Genomic DNA, 25,965 nt, shown 5'->3' with positions numbered 1-25,965 from the left:
TATGTGCAAAATGAGTACGAGTATTTTTAAAAAGTGCAACTGGAAAATGCAAATACTTAAGAGCTGCTGATTTGTTCTCTGAAAATTGCAGTATCCTCGTTTGCTAAGCTCACCCTCCCAAAGGATGCTCGGTTCTACCTATGGCCAGAGGCGTTCACCGTTCCTGACTGACTGCTGAGATTCATGCCCAAGAGAGATCAGAGATTTCAACTCCGTTTCCTTCAGCTCTGACACTGATTAAAGAGAAGAGACAACCTGGAGACTACTCGGATGCCTTCTTCCTCCCTTCCCCCCCCTACAAAAAACCAGGCAAACTTGTTAATTGAAGAGCAAGGTGGATGATCGTTTGAGCAACGTTTACTGATTGAAAGATACTGCAATTTCTTTTTTTAATACAATTTTTCAATGATTTCCTTTAAATGCTTTGCAGCCGACCGGCTTTGCAGCACAGTAATTCATACACTATACTGTACAAAATCACCAGCGAGACTGGAATGATGTATTCATAGAAGGCACCATCATGCTTATTACATTACCAGAGAACTCAAATACAGTCAAGACAAATTCCACTGTACAATGCGTTTCCGAGGGGGCAGGGGGAGGAGGAGTGTGTGGAGCAGCCATCCCTGCACTGAAGAGGGGCGGGTAGAAAAACCTGGCGTGAGCTATCAAACTGGTTGCGTACTCAGGGCTACGACTTTGAAACTCTGGGTCCTGTTCAGGTTACAGCTAAATGGATTCCTTCTGGAATTAACTCGTAGTCTCAGTAAGGTTTGGGTGTGTACAGGTGTTGGTCACAGCAAGCAGATCAGATGCCCGCATCGTTTCACAAGCTATTCTGTCTGAGTAAGAGGATGAAGGGTTTTTTTCCTCCGATGCCTCCTGCAGATGTCAATAGAAATGAGTTCAGAGTACCCATTAGTGCATTCTGATGAGTGCGTAAACACGAGTTTGTCTGGAGCCAAGTGTTCTAAGAAGGAACAACAGAAAAGGCAAGCTTCTCCAATTGCACAAATTGCACTATTTGTGTTTCCCACAGTAATAGGCAGAAACAGTAACACTCACACAAAATGTGCAGCAGAGGGTTTTTGACTGAAAGGACCTGAATTCTATTGGGCATGTCCTTTAGTTCACTTTTGTTGCAGATAGGTAACCGGTCTGGTTTTCTTTTCTTTTCTCTCTCTTTTTTTTTTTTTTTTTTCAGTCCTCAATTCTCCAAGTCTACATTTATAAATTAACAGTGTGACTCCTGTTGTGAAACTGGGGAAAGAACGTCCACCTCAATTTAAACTGGAAACCAAAGGATGCTTTCACATCAAAGAAATGATCAGAAGGGCTGTGTCACATTCCAAAGCCAAAAAAAAAAATTAACAAGAATGCAAACACGATGGATAATGTACCACTGCCAAGACTGTCTGCCCACAGTGGAGATCTCAGCGACGTTGTCCAGTGAAACGGCCTTCCATCTGCCCGGTTCCCCGTCCGGAGCCCAGTTTCTGTGCCATGCCACCTCTGGGAGGGGGTCCTCTTCCGTCGCGGTCCCGCATCATGCCACCGCCCACGATGCCGCGGGGACCCCCGGGGCCTCTCTCATTGCGACGGATATCCCTACGGTCGTCGCCTCCGCCCCGCGTCTCTCTCTCACGAGCGGCTCTTGTTTTTTTCTCTTCCACGTTCAAGCGCACCTCGCCCCGGAACATTATGGGCTTACAGGGAAAAGGTTTCAAGGCACACGTTAGTCACCGGCTCACAGAGTGTGTTCACACAAGGCACATGAAAACACGGCGGCGCTGCACGCCTCAGCCAAGGACAAACAGGGGCTGCTGAGGGCTCCCCACAGCACACAGCCTTACCCCAGAGGGCTACGGTCTCTGGAACAGCATTTTTAAATTCATTTGGCATGCAAGGAACTAAAATGTGTTTCTCCAGCAAGGGCAGGGCTGTCTTTAGCCTCTTCACTGCTGGCTATAACCTTGCTCCCGTTTCTCAGCCCCAGGATGCAGAATGCAGAGATCCAGGCCATGCCCTTCAAATGGTTACGCACTCAACTTTCTGCTTAAAAGGATCTCTATGAGCAAGCATTAAGCTCCACGTGCAGAGGTAAAACACCTGAATTTGGTGTGACGTGGTTTGAGAACACTGGCACAGCTTTCGTAGGCTACAGAATGCTCCTGACAGAATGGCTGTGCCAAAACCAGGCTTTTCTTACACTGTTGTTTATGAATGAACGCTAGAAACAACAGCAAGGCAAACTGGGCTGGCCCACGCTACTCGGGGTTTAAGGCATCCAATCCCAATACTTACTTTTGCAACTAAAATTCGCTGGACCGGCTCAGAATCGTCAAATACCACGAAACCAAAATTAGGCAGTTTTCCTCCCACTCCTTTAGTATTTATGCGAAGTTCTACCACGTTTCCGAAGCCTGGGGAAACACAAGGGAAAAGCCACGTTATCAAACACCACAGGGCCAGCTCTGCCACCCCCTGCTTGTTCCAGACACCACCTGGAGTGTTACATCGTGTGAAAGTTCCCCTGCCTGGCCCTAAGTGAACACTACGTGACTTTTCAACACGGTTTTTCTTCTCAGTCCCCGCAGCTGAAATGGCTACTTACTCATGAAGAACTCTTTCAGCTCACTCTCATCGATATCGTGCGGCAAGTTCCCAACGAAGAGCTGGTGGCTGTCAGGATAGCGAATTATTCGACGATTATCCGACTCGTTCTGTTGGCCCTAAGTGAACGCTACGTGACTTTTCAACACGGTTTTTCTTCTTAGTCTCTGCAGCTGAAACAGCTACTTACTCATGAAGAACTCTTTCAGCTCACTCTCATCGATATCGTGCGGCAAGTTCCCAACGAAGAGCTGGTGGCTGTCAGGATAGCGAATTATTCGACGATTATCCGACTCGTTCTGTTCCATGTCCCCTCGCCCTGTCGTCGAGAGAAAGAGGGAGGCAGAGCCACCCAGGTTAGAAGACACTCTCATCGATATCGTGCGGCAAGTTCCCAACGAAGAGCTGGTGGCTGTCAGGATAGCGAATTATTCGACGATTATCCGACTCGTTCTGTTCCATGTCCCCTCGCCCTGTCGTCGAGAGAGAAAGGCAGAGCCACCCAGGTTAGAAGATGTGTGTGGAGTCAGATGAAGACATCTACAAACAGCACCAAGCACCTTCACTCCTAACATTTCGGTACCTTCAGCTCCCGAGCAGGTGACACCGTGGGGAGGACACTATCCTCCTCTTTACATAGTGCTGACAATTTTGTGGTAATACCACAAAGCATTTTTGTCTGGTTTCCCTGCTTAGGGTAAATAAATCGGTGTTACCTAAGACATCTGGCATACCGGGCACGTTTGTTTAACAGGTGGTTGTTTTATCTCAAATCCTTACACTGAAGAGGAGCTCACTACCCATTAAAACATACTTTTAAAAAGATTTGGGTTTAAGTCACCTTTTCATCAGTTCCTCAGCACAACAAGAGTATACTTTGGCACTCAGATTAAAAAGAGTGTTGGCCAATCACCTCTCCTAGCTTTCCTCTTACACCTTTTTGTCCCAAATACTAGTGAGAGTTGCTCACATTCTCTCCAGCTCAACCAAAGCCCACTCAGCAGCTTGCCTGATGAAATCCTTCCCGGTATCTCCCTACCAAAACACCACCTGCCTCACAGTGTGACAGCAGCACACTGTTACCCCTTTTGTACCCCTAGTATTACAGTGTAGGTATGTACCCCTTTCTCTCCCCATTCACAGCCAGCTTCCTAGCTCGTTTGGAAGGTTTCATTAAGCAGATAAAGTCTCCCTGACCTCCTCTGAAAATAACACCATGGGGCTGCAGCTCTACCATTTGGTCAAGTGAAATTTCAACTTTTCCTCCCCTGCCTGTGCTACCCCCAGTGTCAGACCAGCTCTGTCACACATTTCCTGTGTGACTTGTGTTACATTCAAGGTAGCAGAAATGCAGATCTGCAACTGTATTTAGCCACAAGCTGCTGCTCTTGCTTCTGCTGCAGATGTCATGTTAACAAACCCAGAAACGTTAACGGGTAACACATGTCATGGCTCTTTCTCGGTGCCTTAAATCCTTTCAGTGTCAGTGTTGTCCCCAAGCGAAGATGCACTTGCAGTGACCAAAGCCAAGAGCACTTTTAAGCCCAATTGGTACCACAGCTTGGCATGAACTTACTGAACACCCTCCTCAGAGCCAGTTTTAGCTGGAGCTGGTTCTGTGAGACTTCACCCGTTCTGTTGGCAGTGCTCTGCCAGCCTTACACCACCCCTCCAGGACAATCACAAATACCACCCCTTAGAACTCGTGACTTATTTCCACACTCGGGGAAAACAACAGCCTGATGAGCACCCCGTAACCCCCCCCTGTGACCAGCCAGCCTTTGCCCAGCACCACGTGGAGGTTTGCCAGGTGACTGGGCTGGACTGGTGGATCCCACTCCGGAGGCACTGAACACCCTCCTCAGAGCCAGTTTTAGCTGGAGCTGGTTCTGTGAGACTTCACCCGTTCTGTTGGCAGTGCTCTGCCAGCCTTACACCACCCCTCCAGGACAATCACAAATACCACCCCTTAGAACTCGTGACTTATTTCCACACTCGGGGAAAACAACAGCCTGATGAGCACCCCGTAACCCCCCCCTGTGACCAGCCAGCCTTTGCCCAGCACCACGTGGAGGTTTGCCAGGTGACTGGGCTGGACTGGTGGATCCCACTCCGGAGGCTTTCACCTCCCAGCACCACTCCTGGGGACAGCTGAGCAATGTGCGTGGTTTCTGCCCAGACCATCCTGCAGGTCTGGATGCTCTGTACCAGTGAGAAAAGGCAGGGAGCTGGCTGCTCATAAACTGGGACCAACAGGAGGCAGCCAAACCAAGAACGGTATCTTAGACAATTACACAAGATGGAAAAATATGTATGAAATTATTAACTGACTGATGCTGACACGTTGGGAAGGATTTCTTCCAAAAGCAAGAGCAACAACGGGCATTTATGAGCTCTCACTCCCACGGTTCAGCAAAATTAGAGGACATGGAAAAAACCATTGAGATTTCCATACCCGCTTTTCAGAACTGCACCAAGCCATGTGAAAAGTACTCAAGCACAAAAGCGAGTGGCCTGACTATTAAAAAACATTTCAACAAAACAGATGCTTGGAAATAATGCCCGTTCCTTGCAACAGCTCACCACCAGCTTGGACTGCAAATCATATTCCCCCGTTTCTAGGTGAAGGCAGTAGGGACAGACAGGTCACCATCAGCCAAAGACAACACAGGTACCTCTCATTAATGAGTCCCAAGCAGACACACAAGCTGATGATCCACGTTACCTGGTCGAGGTCCTCGGGGTGGAAAACCTGGTCTTTCCCTGGGACGCTGCTCACGTACACGAGGAGGCTGAGACTGAGCTTCAGGTTTAGTTTCAACTCTTGGCTAAAACGGGAGGAGAACATGCTAGCCTTACACCACCCCTCCAGGACAATCACAAATACCACCCCTTAGAACTCGTGACTTATTTCCACACTCGGGGAAAACAACAGCCTGATGAGCACCCCGTAACCCCCCCCTGTGACCAGCCAGCCTTTGCCCAGCACCACGTGGAGGTTTGCCAGGTGACTGGGCTGGACTGGTGGATCCCACTCCGGAGGCTTTCACCTCCCAGCACCACTCCTGGGGACAGCTGAGCAATGTGCGTGGTTTCTGCCCAGACCATCCTGCAGGTCTGGATGCTCTGTACCAGTGAGAAAAGGCAGGGAGCTGGCTGCTCATAAACTGGGACCAACAGGAGGCAGCCAAACCAAGAACGGTATCTTAGACAATTACACAAGATGGAAAAATATGTATAAAATTATTAACTGACTGATGCTGACATGTTGGGAAGGATTTCTTCCAAAAGAAAGAGCAACAACAGGCATTTATGAGCTCTTGGTCCCACAGTTCAGCAAAATTAGAGGACATGGAAAAAAACATTGAGATTTCCATACCCACTTTTCAGAACTGCACCAAGCCATGTGAAAAGTACTCAAGCACAAAAGCGAGTGGCCTGACTATGAAAAAACATTTCAACAAAACAGATGCTTGGAAATAATGCCCGTTCCTTGCAACAGCTCACCACCAGCTTGGACTGCAAATCATATTCCCCCGTTTCTAGGTGAAGGCAGTAGGGACAGACAGGTCACCATCAGCCAAAGACAACACAGGTACCTCTCATTAATGAGTCCCAAGCAGACACACAAGCTGATGATCCACGTTACCTGGTCGAGGTCCTCGGGGTGGAAAACCTGGTCTTTCCCTGGGACGCTGCTCACGTACACGAGGAGGCTGAGACTGAGCTTCAGGTTTAGTTTCAACTCTTGGCTAAAACAGGAGGAGAACATGGATTATTGAACACCGGCCCAGTAAAAAACCACCAACAACCAAAACTCACCAAACCAAAAAGCCCCACAACACGAGACACAGATAAGTGGCATGCACAAAACGAACTCCAGAAGGTACACATCCATGGCAATGTGTTTGGGAATACTTGTTTTTCACCCCTATAAATCCCTCTGTACCAATCCAGGACTGCAGCGTTCAGTATCTCTGCTCCAAGGTGCAAAGCAAACACCCCTCAATCAGAGCGTCTCCCCAAAACATGGCTAAAGTGAATTTTCCATGTTTGACCAGGCATCGAGACCCCAATACTCCATTACTCCAGAATTCCTCAGCCTGACTGAAAACCCCACGTAGATCAAACAAAGCTTCCTCACGCCAAGCTCAAACTTCACGGGTTAGGAGGCACTCTGAGATGGACACAAAGAGATGGGCAAATGACCTCTTCTGTCTGAGTCCCTGAGGGATTCTTTTCCTCGAGTGCAGAACAACTATAAGGAAACTTAGAAGAAAAGGAGAGGAGAACAAAACAAAAGCCCTCAGAAGCATTGTAAGCATTTCTGATACAATAAAGCCACCTGAAACGACAATTTCTACAGACTACCCACTGAGGATATTCTGCAGCCTTCCTGATGTCAAGACCACGATGCTCAAAGTACACCCTTCCTATTTTTAGAGACTAGAACATCTATTCCATTTTTTTGCAAGCAAAAAATGCTTTTAAAGAGAATTTGAGAAAAGAGACATAATAATAAAAAAATATTTCTATGCAGCCTGTTGGTTACTGCAGCGATTTCCAGCATTTTTTACATTCCATTTTCTGTACAACATTCCAGCAGCTGCTGCTGTGTGGGGTTCTTATCTTAGACAAAATGATCCTTAGGAGTGTAGAGAGGAACACTGGCTTCTGAGGAAGATTAAACACAAGGACAACGGCTATAGGCCTGGGCTGCTGCGGAGAAGTAGTTTATGTTAAACACCTCCCTTATTTTCCTTTGAGGACTCAAGACAACTGACAGTTCCACCCAGAGAATACCTCTCAGGGGTAAAAAGACTGTGTTTTACACAAAACATCCAGGTGTTATGCACCAAATACATGTTTCAGCCCTCCTACCTCTTGTGCTCTACCCAGCTAGGCATTAGCTTGTCCTTCCAGCATTTCCAGGGCCGTTTATTCAATTCCAAGAATAAGCTAGAAAAATGAGCCTTCCTGTTCAATCCCTTTTCATCCTACTTCCTCACGGGTGACCGCAGCTCCCCTGCCATGTTTACTCATACATTGTCACTGCATTACAGATTACACCTCAAAAGCAAAACTCAATACACTGAGACCCCCATTTCTTAGGTACCTACAACTGTCTCAACCCTAGCAAACACCTGCCAAGTCACTGGTGTCCTTCTCTTAAATCCCGAGTCACAGTGTCCCAGTTAACTTTTACTGGCTTCCCTTGCATTTCACAGAACTTCTCCTCTGTCACACAAATACTCCCTGTGCACCCAAACAACAAACAGCTAATCTCATTAGCTGCTTCCTAATCAGCCCCATCCCGTTTTGCAGAGCAGACTGCCTCAGTGCTCTCTGGGCTGCCTCAAGAGGAAAGCACTTGTGCAAATTGTGCTCCCCAAAACACTGCAATTACCAGCAGCATCACAAGATGCCTACTAAGGGCTGCCATTTACAGCCCAAGCAGCGGCTAATTGCAACTCTCATTTCACAGAGAGCCCACAAAGTGGACTGAAAGGCACAGAAAAAGGATTTCAACAGAAAATGACTAAAGGAGCACTCAGCCCAGGAACCAAGTATGCCACAAACCCGAGCCTAAGGGAGCTTTGAGAACAATTAAGGAAAAGGTGACATTGTCTCTTCTCTTCAGGAGCTCACATGGGGAGTGAAAGGGACCTCTTTCTGCTACAGCAATGCTACTGGCAACGACAGCAAAACCTCACCAGCTTTGGCACTGAACAGCCCTCTGAAACAGAGGAGGATGGGACAGAAAGTGCAAGAGAAGAGGTGGCTCCAAAGGCTGGTACAATTCTATTTTTGAGATCTTAACAAGGCTTAAAAGTGTCTCTAGAGCGAGATGCCTGCCAAAATCAAAACACGTGCATGCAAAGAACCGAACCACGCAAACAAACAACTAACCACACTTCACATGAAGCCGGTATATTGCCAGTTTATCAGTGTAGGCAGGCTGATTTCTCATCACCCACAAGAAGAAAAAGAGCAAGAAATGCTGACCTGTCTAACTCCACAGCTGTAAATAAATAGGAACTGAACTGGTTTATATCCCAAACAGCACGTGAGCGGTCCCCTGAGGGGCTCTGAGATCACACTACAGAGGCTGTATCTTTAATGTGAGAAGAGGGGGGGAAAACTGAAGTGATGCAGAGAAAGGCAGGAGAAGGGCAGTTACAGCTGCTGTGTAACATCCTGATGCTGGGGAGACCAGCCTCCCAAAGGAGCCACCCACTACTGCAATCTACTGCCCTCCTTCCCAGGCACAGCGGCTGGGATTAACGCATCCAAGAGAACGGGATCTGCAACCCCTGGTGGAAATCATTCAGGTGTCTTTTCTACCAGCTTCCTGTACACCAGGTGTGAAAGTGTGCAAGAGAAGGAGCTCAGGACTAACTAACTCTGCCTCCAGAAGAGCTGGGAGTTGAAGGTCTTGCCACTCCAGTATTGTTCACAAACTTCCCCACAGAATTACTTAAACGTGAAATCACAGCAAAAGTAATCTAAAAGGCAGAAAGCACGACAAGCTGCAGAGCGACATGGAAGAGTGTAAGAGGACATCTATAAGCTCTACTCTACTCTCTTGTACACGTAATTTAAGAAGATTTTTGCAGTCATATTACAAAAATCCACCTGCTCTACAGCAAATAAATCAAACCCAATGCTGGTTTCACATAAGGCAAATCTATTCTGTACTAGAAACCCACAGTTTTCCTGCTCAAATGGCATATACCTCGGTGCTCAAAGCCCTGTTGAAGCTGATGAAGACGGACAAGCTTCCCAGCCCATTACACAGCCAGTATCTGATTTCCCTGACAGCCCTGTCACACCAGAAGCAACACCATACAAGGTGGTGGTTTTTTGATGGGTTGTTTTGGGTTTTTTTCTGTTTTCTTTTTTAACATGCGTTTGGCTGAACAGCAATGCTAGACAGGTTCCTCTCTGCCAGTAAAAAACGGAGAAGAAACCAGTGCAGCCCCAGTGGCTGCAGTAACCCAGAGGCTCTACTGAAAATCGCAGCCTTTTAAAGAAGTCAGACATGAGCTACCCCGACACACAGCGCTTCGGTACAGCGTCAGCAGAGGAGGTTAAAGCACACATTTTGTATTTGGAGGGGTTTTGTACAGACGGAGGCAGCTGAATTGTGTCTCAGACTGTCTCACACCAGCTTGGCATGTGCAGGACGTGAGCTATCACCTGGTCAAACTTGCTTTCCTCTCTCCCCTCCTCACCCAGTCAGCTGAGGAATGGGAAGACAGTGTTGTCCTGGCAAGGACACGTGAATCCTTCCATTCCTCACACAGTCATAAGTTGGTACAGGGTTCTGTGACAAGTCAATTATAAGTGGATAATGAAATCCAGCAGAATTCTGTAGATATTAGCCTTACAAGGCAATCTTGCACCTTCTCAGAAACGGTGCTGGCAGTTTTTACTGCTAGGACACTTCCACCAATGAAATACCCCTTTCACACATGCTTTAGAAAACTACCTTTTTGTGAGGAGTTGGTTTTTTGCTTGGTTTTTCTCCCCCCACCCCTTGTAAACCAAACCATATCCCATTAAGATAGGTCAAAAAAATTTCAGTAGTGATTTTCTGTTTCCACACGAACAGATTTTAACGTCACCATCACCCAAAGTTACACCTGTAACGTGTACGTGCCTTCGCTTGCAACAAGAAGGTGAGCGCATTAACATTTAAGACACAATTAATTTGTGCAAATCAAGTCAAATAAATCGATCGGTTAATTTAAAAACGGAAGCAGTTTGCAGAAGTAATGAGACAATCCAAGGTGTTCACAGATGGGTTACCTGTGAGACTGGTGCTTTAACATGGGGTGGAATTCCAGAGGAAGAAACAGTACCACTAGGAGGCAGGTTTTTACTGGTCACTGAAGCCCAAGAGAAAGCCTGCAGGAAATGCAACAAACCTAGGCTACTAATCATGGCAAACCACTGACATTCCTACAGGGAAACTCGCCTGCTGAAAATACACTTTCGGTTCGTATCTGACTAATAAATAACTTTCGTGCAAGCATTATAAGAAAGATACAGGAGGATTTGCAGTCCTAGCCCTCCGTGGACTCCACGGCGTGGAGCGAGTGTGTGCTGTGCCCAGTGTCACACTGGAGTGAGCCCAGCTCCCCCAGCACCCCCAGAGCACTGCTTTCCGTGCGGTAACCAAACCTAGGACTGAACACACTCTGGTGTGGAGTGTCTTCTGCACAAAGAAAGAAAGTGGATGCCAGAAATTAGAAGTAAAAATGAAAAAGAGAAAAAGGACTGAAAAAATAAAAATAGGGGAGACACACCGGAGCTAGAAAATGGCCCCTCTCCAGCTTCCACCGGTTCCTCCCATCTCTCTCAAACTACCTGACTGGAACCAGACCAGATGATGCCGGGTGTGCAGGCTGGTTTTTGGCCAGGCATCCTGCCTCTAAGGGAGACAGTCACTGCCCCCACGCTGACTGTGGACCTATACTGCCAGCAATTTTGCAAGTGTCAATGCATTACGGTCTTTTTTTTGAGGAAGAGCAGTGGTTCCCATTGTAGGAGATTTTTGCTGGTGGTAGTTCGAGGTGTTTTCTCAACATACGTTAACTCCACATTTAAAAAGGTTTACACATGCATGAAACCACACACACACACTTTATAAGCAGAGCATTAAATTTACGATATGTGACTTGAGCGGCACTTAAAAATAACATTCTTTCCTTTTTTAGTGAGTGAAACTTTGCATTTTCACAAGTTCAAGTCTAGCTGTTCATACACCGTAACTCTGAAGAGAGGCACCAGTTTGGCCGCTCAAAAAGGCTAAGTTCAAAACTGAATCTTCTGGTTTTCCATCTGCACCTAGAAGCACAGATATGACTTTTAACTAACCTTTGGTGGTTCTTGCGGTAGTGAAACAGGTTCTACAGGAGGTGGAGATGGAGACTTCTCCTCCAGCTCCTCAAGGGTCTTTTCTTCTACTTCAGCTTTCAGCTCCTCGGTTTTGGTTTCAGATTCCAATTCCGGCTCAGGCTCATGAGACGATTCCTCTAGTGCCTCCTCTATCCCATTGCTACAATAATCAAATGCAGTTTATGCAGCTTATTAATTGCTTTGTATTCTATGACTTTCTATAAGCTACATCATGGTAACGGCTGGTATTGACAAGATCATTCTGTTGCCAGTTGGTACCATATGGTACCTACATACAGAACACAGTGAGAAGTTCAGCCATACCCTGAAGTTGCACACAAAGCCAGATTTTACTTCTGCTGAAGCAAAGATATGTTTTACAATTCTCTGCAGAGAATCTGAAAATCCCACAGACGTATAAACCCTTTAAGGAACCGGTGTTAAACTCAGGACCTGCTGCTCCTAACAGAATAGAAGCACAGTGAGAGACCGATGCAAGATTAGGCTTATACACATAAATGAAGCCAATTTTGTAATGAAACCTGCAGTGTATTTAAACAACTGCCATACAAGTTTCTTTCCAAAGGAGTCATAAGTTTCAATTACTGATTATCACATACAACTTCCTCTGTGCGTTTGCAATGTAAGGGATCTGAGGGTCTTCACTCCATTAAGTGTGTACGTAAACATGGTTGGTACCTTTTCACCCCACATTTGAAACCAGAAGTGACAATAATGTAAGAAAGACTGTCCCTTCCTTTCTCCCTCCAAGAAGGAAGGTTTCAAAATAAGACAATGTTCACATAACACAGATCCATATTAAGTTAAGTGTAGTTTCCTAAACTACCTGTTAAATCATGTCCAGAATCCAAAGCCAAAGGAATTTTGTTGTTTTTATTAAAAAAGCAACTTTATATAATAAAACGGGCTTCTTACGTTACAGGATGGTTTTCATAGTAAGTACTGCTTGCATTCTCTTGCACAGGTTCAGGTGATGGTTGTCTTTCCTCCTGCTCCTCTTCCACCTCTTCCTCAGACTCTGATACAAAAAGAAAACCTTCCTTAAATATCTCTGCAAGCATACACAAGCCGCATTAAAATAAAAGCATATTAAACGAGTAGTAATCAAAATAAAGCTTTATCAACAAAATAAGGCAAAATCAGCTGCAAGAAAAGGCAGAATACCCTCCCACTCATTCGAGAGGCTTTGTTGCTTACTATTTTCACAAAGGGAGAAACCAGAGACATATTGCTGCCAGAAAGTTCTGGGAAGAGAGTCCGAGGGACTTTTCAAGCAGCAGATGCTTTTCATATGGTGGCAGTAAAAGAGAAAGATTGCATTATTAGCTCATAAATCTCAGTACCTAAAACTAAGAAGATTAACCTCAAATACATGGATGATTGCCTAAGATGCTTTGTTCCACAGAACTGAGTTGAAAAAAATTCCAGACATTACCCAGTGAACACATGTACATACATCCTAGAGGTATGATTTGCTCTGATTTGCTTTGCCTCAGCGAATAGAGGGGAAAAACCCACCCAGGTCAAGTTCAGCCCCTGAATAGAAATGAATTATTCAATGTGATGATGATGTCAAAGTAAACTACATGTTACATTTGAAAAGCCAATTAGATTCTTTTTCTTCAAATCACTTTTCCTAAAAATTTGACTGACCAGAGAAATCAAACCTACCTGATGCAACTAGCAGCAGCAAAAGCACTTCTGCCCATTATTTCCATCCTCTGCCAAGCCTCACCTACACTGAGCCAGCTCAGCCCTTCAAGGAGTAAGGTACTACTACAGGATCTTCATTTTACAGAATGTTTTGGACCAGCAGATAATTCCAGCAACAAAACGTACGCTCCCTGCCTCACCCCTCCCCAGTTACTCTGTTCCATGAGAATGCAATACGGTTCCTGTCTCTCCATCCCCTCTAGACACTTCTGAAAGCTCTGCACACATCCTAGGGGAACAAGACAAACTCAAATGTACAGTTCTTCTCACCTTCATCAAGTTCTCCTTCTGAATCCCCAAATACTTCATCTTCATACCTGAAGATATCATTATGGACATAGAACTTGTTCGGAACAGAACCCTGTAGAAGAGCAACGTGCATTTTTTTTTTGCATATACGAGATATTAAGCAGTCAACAAGAAGGATGGATCAGATATAAGCTTTGGGGTACAGAGCAACATTTTGCAATAGCACCATTTCATTAAGCTATTTTCCAAGCGGTACCTCTTCTCTAAGCAAACACTTGCACAGTAACTTCTGCCCAACTGAAAAAGTTTCAAGCAGAAAAAAGTCATGGCAATCATAGGTCCTAACTAAAATAAAGTGCCTCAGTTTCACCATGGAATTTGAATTTTCCCTATTACAAAAGCTTTATTTTAAAAAATAGAATGAACTTTGACAGGGTGACTGTATGCCTAGACCACTGCATAGGGAAACAACAAAGAAATTCAACACGACTCTAAAACATTAATCATCAACCACACCATAGTTTGTGATGAAGTTGGGGGAAACAAGTAGAAAGGACACGAGACACCCTTTACCCTTACACAGCTCTGCTCTCACTAAGAGCTACACCTGAGCAGTAACTTGTGCAGCATCAGCCATGCTCACATTTGCCAGCAGACTTGAAGAAAGCACAGAACTACACTAAGGACTTGGAACTGCAGAGCTCAACATTTTTTTTATTTATTTGTGTCAGTGGCAGCTCCCAAACGCAAGCTCTGGTTTGGTTTGGATTACTGCTGCAATACTTGAAGAACATCAACCAGCTCATGACGGGCCCAATACACTCGTTTTTCTGCACTCACATACTGTGACACACTTGGTGATAGCCCCCGGGCGCAGCTCTAAAAGCCACATCACATCTTTTACCCCAGTAGGACAAATTGTAGCTACAAGTCAGGTTTCCATCACTGTTATTTGAAGCTAAAGAGAGTCTCATGTATACTTACTTCTGGAGCAAGCACAAAGGTCTGCATGAACTTCCTCATCGGCTGCCCGTTGTTGGACAGCTCTCCCATCACTTGCACAACCACCCCATCGCTCAGGGTGGCGTGAGCATCCACGTGACGGATCTTGGTGTGGCACTCGCTGAATTGCAACGACATCACCTTCTTGTGTATCTCCTGGAAATAAAGGAGTTACACTGAGATTCGTACAGAGCTTCACACCTTTGAAATACCCAAGTCTGAACTAACCCCAAAACCCACCCCACTGAAGCTCAAAAGGCAAATACAGGAACAACCAGTGTCTTTCACCGAGAACAGCCTGCCTGAGCTCATCTAGCTTTTATTCTGAAGTTTTCCTCCAGGATTCTAGTACTTCTCACAGTAGTCAAATAGCAATCAACTTGCTATCCAATTTTTCGAGCTGTGTTACAACATATGACCTATTTTTTTAAAGTGCCTGTGAGAGGGGCAGGGTTTACCTTGTGTTTTAAAAAAAAACCCCAAGCATTACCCCCCTCAAACAAAAAAATCCAACCCTCTACACATCCACAAAGTACCCAAACATCACAGGACTGGGTAACATCTGCACTGCCAAGATTTTTGTGCTATCAAACCAAGTTCTGCTGGTGAAAGGGGAAGAAACCACACCTGCCCTGGGCTAAAAGCTACATTGCTCAAAGATGCAGCCACATGAAGAGATGCCCCTGGGGTGACAGACATTATTCTGATAAAGAGCTACAACCAAAACGAAAACTTGTGTTTCCTGGACTTTGCTTTGTCAAAAGCGAAATATTTTCTGCAGTCCGGATGCAAAGCTGATGTATCAAACACAACTCCCAGTAAAAGCAGCAACAATCAAATAAAAAAATTCAAGCCAACAAATTCCTATCTGTCTCCGAGCAGGAGGCAGTACCACAATACGTTATTTACCAGATAAAAAAGTCAAAGTAGTTGGTAAAGAAAAAGACTGATTTATACAGTAAATTCTGACTATTAATGAGGACTACAGGACCAATTTTGATACGCACAGCTTGACCATACACTGCTTCTTGCGGCTTCCCACTGGCATCCAGTCCTCCATGGACGTAAGAAGAATTCCTTCCATAAAACCTGACAGTGAAGAGATGTAAACGTAAAGGTCAGAGCCATGAAAAAACAGAACCAAACCCAACAAGTATTTTAACCAAAAGTTGAAGAACTCAATGCACCAGGAATTTCAGCACAAACAGAAAGTCAAGGTATATTTTCCACTTCCCAGACTCCAAGAATACAGGAACAAACAAGCTTATTATTGAGTATTCCAGTTTGCCCAAGATACATAGCAAGCTCCTAAATCAACCTCAACCTTCCACTTGCTTCCTTCAAGCATTTGTCACGTGCTCTATAAGCTGGCAGTAAAAATCCAAACCAGAATTTACGACTGTTGTAGGCTCAAAACTGGAAACTGGAATGAAGGTGCAAAAGATCTCTGAAATATAAGAATATTGGAAGCAAGTATACTTACATTACATATAAAAAACATGAGCTTTTTAAGTCCAGTCCAGAAGCTGAGTCAAGAAAGGGTCAACTGTGGTTTTGGTCTTGTCAACAGCAGAAATCTCTTGACCACTCCGAAAAACCAAAACCCTAAGATCCTACTAGACCTACAAACTCTTTCCGGTTCTACTTTCCTCTACTATTTCTACTGAAAATACCAACCCAAGATTTTAACTCCCATGACTATGTCCATTAAAAACTCCAGGAAATATTAGATTGTTTTCTTTGGTACCAACTGGGTAACGATGTTTTTGGGCATGGTCCAGCAGTTCCTAGCAGCAAGGAAAAACCAAAGTTCAGTGGAAGCAGTGCACAAGCAGAAAGAACCATCTCTTCATGCTCAAATGCCAAAGAAAGCCCTCTGACAGTCAGCAGATCTTACTAAGTGCTTTCACAGGGGATCCAAGAGTTGTAACTCACTTTTAAGGAACTGTTCAAACTCTTTGAGAGGCAGACAACCTAACAAGTGGGAACTGCAGACCAGGAAAGGCGTACACATTAAGTTCCCAGTTACATGGAATTGCAGATTTTCTGTTAAGGGGCGAGTAGAGCCACACAAATTCATCTCAAGGGCAACTACACTGAGTACCACCCATTCAGAGAGCAAACTGATCTCTGCTTACCTCTAACCCCTGGATAAGCTCTGGATAATGACTAGTGACAGGATACTCTGTGCTCTTCTCAAGCTTTCAGTAGGATAAACCAATACCTTTAACACTTGCTGTCCAAACTCCCTTACTGCTGGAGGAAGGCAAACGTCAAGCACCAGGAAGCCATGAAAACCAATATCTTTCTGTGGCAGCAAGCAAGCTGCTGTTCAGACTAACAGCAAGAGAAAGAGATGCTCAGAAGAGCATCACTCATAAACAAGGTGGGGACAAAGACCAGAAAGGCAAATGCCCTCCAGATCCGAGTCTGACTAGAAAAAAGTAGCCACCTCAGCAGCCCCCAAAAGGGACAGCAGTGGCAGAGACTAAAGCTGGCTAGAAGACATTTCACACCAGCAGCTCAAGAATCGGCTACAATTCAACCAAACCAGATCAAAACCTCTAGGACACTTCTGTGCAGAGGTATGTAAGAGAAATTTCACAGATGCTGTTGTGAGTGACACATGCCAACTCTAAAGTGAACAGAGAACATCTGTGAGCACAGAGTATCACCTGTACCAGGGGAGTGTATCTTGTATCCTCCCAGCTCCCCTGACCTCAGCAGGGCCGTTCCAGGAGACACATTAAATGCAGGGTTATCAACAGCCAGTCCACTTTAAAAAGGAAGAAAAATTTCCTCAAGAAGGCATACCCTATGGACAATTCCCCAATCCCACTCAATGTACCAGCCATACAGCATAATTTGGAAAGCTTGCAATTTAGAGGGGTGAGAGTAGTATCTAGCTGCTCCTCTAAAGCACTAAAGTTGTCTTCAACAGGCTAAATGTCTCTGCAGGCACCATTTTTCCTCACATGGGCACTTCTGCCAATCTCCTATCACCCCTATCAGGAAACATCAGTCTACATCCCAAATGTAGTCCACTGGTGCCCTAATGCTCCCGTGGTGTGTGCTAACATTGAGCCAATGGAAGTCATGTTGCCATCTGATGGGAAGCCTGGAAGAGCTGGCTGCTCTCCTCTGACTGAGCAGGGAGGGAGGGAAAATACACCAACAGCATTTTGCTTCTTAAATCAAAACACACACCCCCCTTCCGAATCCTGCCACGGTTACAGTCACTATCATGACAGGTAAACGCTCTGACAAGCAAAATCAAAGACTATTTTCAACACCAAGTTTGAGGCATGGGTGATTTACCCCAATGTACAATTTAGCTGCCATAGAAAATAAATGTTACAAAAGGAAAAGGCAATCTCACTGTAGAACTGCTATAATTCTCCCTCTGCTGTTGGTACTAAGCTGTGAGGCACAGCCTAATCATCCCTTATAAACTCTTCTCCGACTCTTTGTTTATGCAAGCAATTTCTGCATTTCAGAGCAAAATGACAGCACACTTCACAGGAAACTTCTCTTACTAACTCGGGCTTTTCTTATCATTCAAAAATAACCCTGCTGTTCCAATACCAAGACTCCCATTTGCTCACAACCTAACTGGTGCCTTCAAACACTGGCACAGTCGCACCCTTTGAAGTCTCTGTGAAGCAGCAGAGCTGCCTGACCTTTACAGGCAGGGGATAGTTATGGATGTTGACAAGAAGCTGACAGCTGCCAGAAATGCCCAAGAGGTGCCTCTGCAGGAAGGGGTCCTTTCCCAGGCCACCCAGGGAGAACACCTCAGCATGACATGTACCCAAGGACCGCGGCTCTTGGGTCAGAGAGAGCTGTCACCTCACATGGACTTACTTGTCCAGTTGATCTCATCTGACTCATTTGTTGAAGTTTTGGAAGCGAGGAACAATTCTGCAATTGCTAAAAATGCTGCTTTCGACTTCTGTTAGATTGTTAAAACATAGATTAGGAAAGCCTGGGATAGACTGCTTAGACACCTTAAAAATAGATTTAAACACAGAGAACAACATAGGTCCACAGCAGATCAGTGATTTAGTAAAAATGATACCATTTGTTTTCCCTACCTCAAAGCTATAGATGAAAAGCAGCATTATTCAAAAGACTGAATTCTCAAGTAAGCAACTGAGAGCTCTAATTTGTGCTCAAACAGTCCAATTTTTCACCATCAACCTTATGTCAAGTCCTGAGATAAGACCAGCCCAAGCAGTGATTGCTTTTATTTTTTTTATATACTGGCAAAGCTACTTTCACGTTTATTTATTCCAAGTCCATGCTGCTCTACGTGCAAACGTGGAAACACAAAATCTTAAGTGACAAGTTTTATGGAGTCAATAAAAAACAGAAAAAGAAAAAAAAGCAGGGGAAAAAAAAAACACAAAAAAGAAGGAAGAAACACATTCAGAGTACCACTTAAATAGTGGACACAGCTGAAAAAGAATCTACTGTATTTTCCACCTACCTTGTCCAGGCCATGACACATTTAAATCCCCAATCACAACCTGGATAAAAACTTCTCAGAGGCAACGCAAAATATGGTATCCTGAATTAAATAGCATGCTTATCTTAGGTACTAAATGCAAGTGCTTCCTCTGCCATTTTCTCTCCTTTTCTGTCTTTTCAGAGAACTATTTCTGGAATACATCCACATCACCGTTTTATCCCTGTTCCACACAGGAAATACCTCGATGACATGCCATACAGCTACATGATCAGATTTGCTTCTAGAGCCTGAGGAGTTTTCAGTAAGATGAAATAGTTTTCTGAGAGCCTAAAAGTCAGCCAGATCCATTTCCTCCCATACTCAGAAATGAATGCTTATCTGATTTATAACGAACAGTACAACCTTTTGTTCAAAAGCATGAGTCCCTTCGTGTGGGAGAGCGTTACCTGTGCAAGAAGTCAGGAGCTTTATTTAGCAGAGTGTAGTACTGTCGCACGAACTCCCGCCCTACGAGCAGGGGACTTGGCTTCTCCATCACCATTTCTTTGGTACTCAGTGTCAGATGCTGCAATTAAAAAGACTCACGTTAGTTTGAAGACAGCCCTACATATCACAACTTTCCCACAGAAGGATGAGTGTAATTATATTAGAATTGAAACAGTTACATGAATGGGAACTTAATTCACACAGAACTACTCCACCAGTTCAGGACACCCTTCTCCATTTCGAGTACATAAAAAGCTTTCAGTCAATCCATGTGTTACTTTGATCAACACCAATGTTGTGAAGCTATTATGTGGGCTGGATTGGCGTGCCCTAAAGACTGGGAAGGGAAACTGTTATGCCTCAGAGATGAGCGAAGCTTCAGGTGCTACTCCCCCAAGCTAATGGCATTTCACATTTGTCATAGAATAATTTAGATTGGAAAGGACTTCTGGGGGTTACCCGGTTCAACCCCAGGCACAAAGTGTGACCAGTTTCTAATAAGTTGCTCATTAAAGCAGGTTCTGAATAACATGTGATTTGCTAACATGTAAACAGAACATGCATTTGCAATTTGTGGCTGTGGGCTGTCATTTTATCATGCTGCACCTTGGAGAGGTATGGATCCACACCCTCCCACCAGGGAGTCGAAGGAAGGTGAACTCACTTAATGAACACCAGTGTCTGCAATCATGAGATTCCCTCCAGTTCCCAAAAAAGGTTCATTTACCTTCTCTCTCAAAAAACAAAGAGGTAGGCAAGGCAGCAGGCAAAACTCAAAATACAGGTTTTGAACTTGGGAGATAAGAAATCAGAAAACTTATTTTAGGATTATCCAACATTTTTATTATCACCTTCTGAGACTGTGAAACACAGAATTAGTTGTGTCCCATGGGAAGCCGCAGGGGAAGCCATTTTGATGACCAGACCCAACCCCAAACATCAAGAACACTAAGGGACATCAGAGGCTTGAGCCCTGTTCAAAGCAGGAATCTCCCAAGAAACAGAATCTGAGCAACCTGGGGATCTCCCTGACGTGACTCATACTACAGCAATGGGATGCACGGGGGAATTTTTCTTAGAAACCAACCGTAAAAGGACAAAGACCTCAGTTTCTACAGGTGAGACGACTCTTTTTCTTGTTCCCCTGTCCCACAAGCAGATGATGAAAACAGAATTGGTGATATGATGTTCACCATAAGCACTTGTGAGATACACAAGCATGGAGCCTCATCACATTTTTTTAAAAGAACCTATTGAAAAGCAGATCATAGCCAGCACACACGCTTATGAATACAGCAATAAGCAAAGTACATATGTTAACAAATTGCTGGCGTACCACAAGGAACACTGAAAATGCCTCTGGGTACAAAACATAATAGCCTGTGACAAGTCATTAGACTGCATAGATCTGTATCACACTAGATCTTTCCTTCACTGGAAGCTGTGCTATTTCAGGAAAGGCCAACAAAACCTTTCAGAAAAATCTGGGCAAGGTGAGCACACACTGATCACACACGGCCAGTCCCTCCCTAAGGACATGAAACAGGAGTTGGTTTACACACTCAAAGAGACGAGTACCATCCACCTCTGCCCATATCTCAAGTGACAGCACCACTGATCTACACCCCAGAATCACAGTATTTTACAGGATGCCTCAGCACAATTCTTCACCTGTCTCGGTATTATTTCCTTTTATTATCTCTTTAGAGATCTCAATAGGGGTAGCAGAAGCTTAATGAACTGTTCAGGTCTCCAAGCCATTAAAAGGCAGTAAAATAAAAATGCAGGTACTCCTTGCTATCAACATGGGTGCCATGAAACCAGGTTTTAAAAAGATTACAATCTCCATGTGTCCCAATTAGTATAGCATCTCCTTAAAGTCAAGGACCTGAGTCTTAGGAGGCTCCAGGGGTTTGGAGGTAAAGGCACCAGTGAAATATAAGCCAAAACCCAAGACATTGACATCAACAACTAAAGAGTCCAAATTTACAAAGAACAGCATCTCCATGTTTCACCAGGCACTAATGGAAAGCCCTCCCCTCCCCCTCTAGAAAAGCTATTTTTCCAGTTTTAATCAGTACAAACTCAAGAGTCAAGGAAGAGCAGCTAAGACAGGAGAATCTGAGAACTCTTCTCACTTGAATAAAACAAGCCACATTCTTAGGTCAGCCTGAGCCTTGGGAAAGTGTCTTAATGAGTACTTATTGCTGGAGGCACTTGGGTGTGTACCAGCAAGAAACAAAATACTGAAACCGAGATGGTAAACACCAGAAATCAAATAAATTTATCTACTATTTTCTTACAGTGCACCTGTTGCCCATGCACAGGTAATGCTGCCTACATCAAGCTGACAAAACAATTGACAAAATTTAATTTCCACCCCGTTCAGCACCTCCAGTTCCTGTGCTCCCAGGAAGACACATTTCCTAACAGACTTGCCGAGCTGGAGGACCCCTCAAAGGCAGAACCCCTTTCTTCCCAGACAAGGCTCACAGCCAAGGGACCCAGAGGGTCCCGACTGAGGGACCCGACTCCAGAACTGCAGGAACATGCACACACACCAGTGCAATACTTCTTGCACCTTCAGTTAGCACGATTCAAGTTGCTAACAACAACAACTTCAGCCTACAGCGGGACGGGACCAGCTTGTCACTGTTACCTCGAACAGAACAACCGAGTTCATATCTTGAGTTATTTCCACCTCCACTTCTTTCACAAAAACAATAGGAGAGTTAGCAAAGGAAGGAATTATTTGTTATTTGCATGCAAAGATAAGCAAATGAACAAAAGCAGAAAGGGTATTTTCCTCCGAAGAACAACCCCAAATGCAGCTGCAGAGTAGTGCTGAAATAAATAGTAGCATTCATGTAACTTCCCCAACTCCATTCTGCTAGGTTCAGGTACAAAATTACTGACTTTGCTTGGCTCTGCAAAAGCACCTTCTAATGGCCTGGGATAACACATGCCAGTTGTGACAATTAAAGCAAGAAGTTGGCCTTTGGAATGAGATGAAATTGTTAAGGGCTAAAAGGCTGAGATGTAGCTCACATTAGGGCAGCTGTGCTGAAGTACTTGGAAACAACTGCTACAATGATTTCTCAAGTCCACACTGAATTAATTGCGTGCAAATTCATTCAGCCTGTAATCATCTTTATACCTATCACTTCTTCAGCTAACTGAAAAAAAAGCCAACAAACCAAGCCACCAAACTATCACCCATCAGTCTGCACCGGTGGCAGCAGTGATTTGTCTCTAAAGAAGTGCTGAAGGCCACCACGCAGTGAGTAGTCAAAACGTCCACTGGCACACATCCTGCCTGATAAGCAGCTCTCGCATTAGAGAAGACTTTTTTCCCTAAAATATCTGTAAGCTTTCTCATTATTATTCCCCTAATCCTATAAAAAAAAAAAAAAAAAAGTGTGACTAGTTATCTGTGGCAAGGCATGAAGTTAACCGGAGGCGATGACTGAGCTACAGAACGGTGGTGGACATGCTCACACCGAGAGATCCAGAGAATCAACTCTGGCACAAAGCCTTGGGTTGTACCCAAAGAGGTAGCTCAAAGCCACCTCCATCCTGTTTCAAGACAGACCAACACCAGTGACGCTGCCTGGATGCCTCACCAATTCTACTTCAACAAGAAAAAGCCGGATCCAGTTCTGAAGGGAGCTCAAGAAAGTGTCATCTGAACTGGAAGGTAACCTCCATGAAGACAAACGTTTGAGGTTTGGGAGGGAGATGCAGGCCTCATCATTTGTTTTACTAAAAACTATATGCAAGTAAAATATCTTGTTTTATTGACAAGCAAATTTCCTTCTCTGAACAATTTGTCCACGACTAAAGGTACACAGGCATCAAGCTCTATTTTTACATAAAACTGCAACAGCCTGGCTTGTTCTTAAATCCAGAAGTCTGCAACCTGCATGCAAGCCACTGATCAGATCTGAATATACCACTTAAACTGAAAGTAAAATTTGGCAAAATGCTCTTGTGAATCAGAAAGACATTCCCCTCACAGCGAGGACACAAAGCAAAGCCACGAGGGACACTGTTCCACTTTCCATCACAGGAGCTGAGGGAAAACGGAAGGGAAGGGGTGAGAAGCTTTCACCATTTCAGACAGTTTCTCCTAAATCCAGATTATCACTTTTAAATTGCACTTCCTACTGCAGACAAGTAAATGATGCCTTAAAGTGTGTGCCTGATACTGTGATCCAGCAGAGTGACTCTGAGATGCCACTACTGCCACACAGTGTGTGCAGCCACACCTTGAATAAAGCTAAAAAGCCCAATGGCCACCGAGAGTCCAGCTGGCACAAGGCAGGGCGTCTGACACAGCCCTGCTCTGGCTGGTGGGGACACCATGGTGAAGGTAAATCAGCAGTGTCTGAAATGAAAACATACTGAAAGAGCGATCGAAAGTCCCAAACAAGGCAGTTCCGTACTGAAAGCACCTTCGCTGCCGTGCTCTGCGAGGTACGCGCTCAGAGCATCCTCCCTCTGCAGTAACGCCAGCAAACCTGAATAATCCACCAGAATCCCTTTACTTTATGATCTCCTTTACCTAATCCACTACAATCCGACCTGGCTGAGCCCCAAGGCACAGCATGCAGTTCTTTCAAATCAAGCTCTCCTGAAGGGCTGGCTTTGGGTTTTTTAGCAGGTGTTTTGCTTTGGTTGTTTTTTTTTTTTTTGAGAGGAGCTTAATAGCACCCTGTATTTTAGGCACATGACTACCATAGGAGACCATCTTCTGGGCAGTGAAGCTGCACCCTCCAGAAGAGCTCACCCGAATAGCAGTAACAATAGTGACTGCAGCCAATGGCACCACCCGTTCTGGGGAAGCCACTGCATCTGTCTCTCTCCCTGTCACCACCCAACGCCAGGTTCAGCGCCTTTCTTCTGGTACCTCATCAGATATACCCATTAGTGTGGCATATTCATCTTCTCACATGTTCCTTGACTTGCAACGCAGTTCTTCATTTATCAAATATTCTCAAAAGAAATGACATCCAGTGTCACAACTGCTACAGTAAGAAGGAAGACTCAAATTCAACACCGTGTGTTTCCTCAGCATATTTTCAGCACTGTAAAATGTTATTTAAGTCTGAGACTAGATGTATGATTTTAAACCTCAGTTCCAACAAGGAAAACATTTTATTCATAAGGATCCCAGACGATTACTGGTCAGCTCGTTCTGTCTTAAGTTATCACAAAAACCATTTCATTCTGCTAATGAAAAAATCATACAATATAGATCATAATTCCACACAGTGAGCCCACATCTGCCAATTACAACATTACAACGGTAAACAAAGATCTGGCTCTTACACCCAAGCTACCAGAGTCCCCAACAGGAAGGAATCCTTAAGAATGAAAAGGCTTTCCTAGGGCAGGTACGGCCCTGTGGGCATACTTACAATCACAATAAACACAGAATGCATCCTTAATGATAAATTAACTCCAGAAGCTAAAGCAATACCAGTTTGACAGTGGCTCAGATGCAGGTTGACAAGCCCTACACCCACTCAGAGCCATGCCAACCCCGCTACACTGCTTTCAGGAGTGGGTATACACACCAGTGCTTGCTCCTACGACCTCACATGAAGGACGTCACGGAGCAGGATGGCATCATTTCTTGTAAGTTGATCCCTGCTCTTTATTCTGCTACTGCTCCCCAGCTAAAAGTGTCCATAAGAGAAATGAAAAAAAAAAAAAAATAAAAGCCTTGAGATACCTGAGAAAGCAGAGAGTGCTCCATGCAAAAAAGAAATGCTCACTAAGAAAGGATATCTTGCCCCTCATGCTCTTCCATCCCACCACAGATCAACACTCAGGCTGTGTGTAAGTAGGCTACCTGCACAAGAACTGTGCAAGGAACAAAATAACTTACCCTATTTCCCAATGGATAAAAAAATACCTTGAGTATCTTTATACTTCCTTCTGTAGCAAAGCAGAACACTTGCACCCTGAACTTGAAATGCCTAGAACATATAAAGGGTTTGGGAATTGCCAGACCTACATGGAAGGCCACAATCACAAAACCTACGTGACTAAGTCTTTCTGGTTGAAATCAAACAATAATCTCACATTCTCTACCGTGTGAGTTCTTTCACGTAGCGGAGGCTGATGCAAAGCTCAAGCTCCAGGGTCACCCAATTAACCAAGGGATTTAAAAGCCCGGCGGTGGGGATGCTCCTGTGCCCCCGGGGGAGCGGCAATGACCTCTGCCTCAGGGGAGCCAAGGCCCGAGCCCAGCCGGGTGCGGAACGCGCGGAGCCGGGAGGAGATCCACTGGAGGAACCGGGATCTGCGGAATAAAAGGTGCTGGCGGCAACTTCAGCCATGTTAGGTGCGAGCACGGCGCGGCCCGGGTGGCGAGGCGAGGTCCGCAGAGCCGGGAGAGAGGCCGCAGCCGCCGCAGTCCCGGCCCGTGCGGGCAGAGCGGGGCTCGCCGGGCGGCGGACGCGGGGCCACGGCGGGTCCCGCAGTGCGAGCGCGGCGGC

The 25,965-nt window shown here is 45.0% G+C and overlaps 1 protein-coding gene across 1 annotated transcript; it reads right to left on the bottom strand.

Moving 5' to 3' along the window:
• Window positions 1-339: 339 nt before the first annotated feature.
• On the bottom strand, window positions 340-25,562 carry G3BP2 (GTPase activating protein (SH3 domain) binding protein 2). The gene is made up of 12 exons (XM_014938361.1): window positions 25,550-25,562; window positions 19,420-19,538; window positions 15,510-15,591; window positions 14,485-14,658; window positions 13,522-13,612; window positions 12,454-12,556; window positions 11,497-11,677; window positions 10,426-10,524; window positions 6,263-6,365; window positions 2,804-2,932; window positions 2,305-2,423; window positions 340-1,706 (listed from the first exon to the last, which is right to left on the bottom strand). The coding sequence occupies exons 2-12, from the start codon at window positions 19,512-19,514 to the stop codon at window positions 1,434-1,436; spliced, it is 1,449 nt and encodes a 482-aa protein (XP_014793847.1). The 5' UTR covers window positions 19,515-19,538; window positions 25,550-25,562; the 3' UTR covers window positions 340-1,433.
• Window positions 25,563-25,965: the final 403 nt, after the last annotated feature.

The sequence above is a fragment of the Calidris pugnax genome, unplaced genomic scaffold (genome assembly GCF_001431845.1).
Source record: "Calidris pugnax isolate Ruff unplaced genomic scaffold, ASM143184v1 scaffold72, whole genome shotgun sequence".
In the NCBI taxonomy this organism is placed as follows: Eukaryota; Metazoa; Chordata; class Aves; order Charadriiformes; family Scolopacidae; genus Calidris; species Calidris pugnax.
Note: the sequence above shows the minus strand (reverse complement) of the source record. Positions and strands in the feature narration are given on the sequence as shown.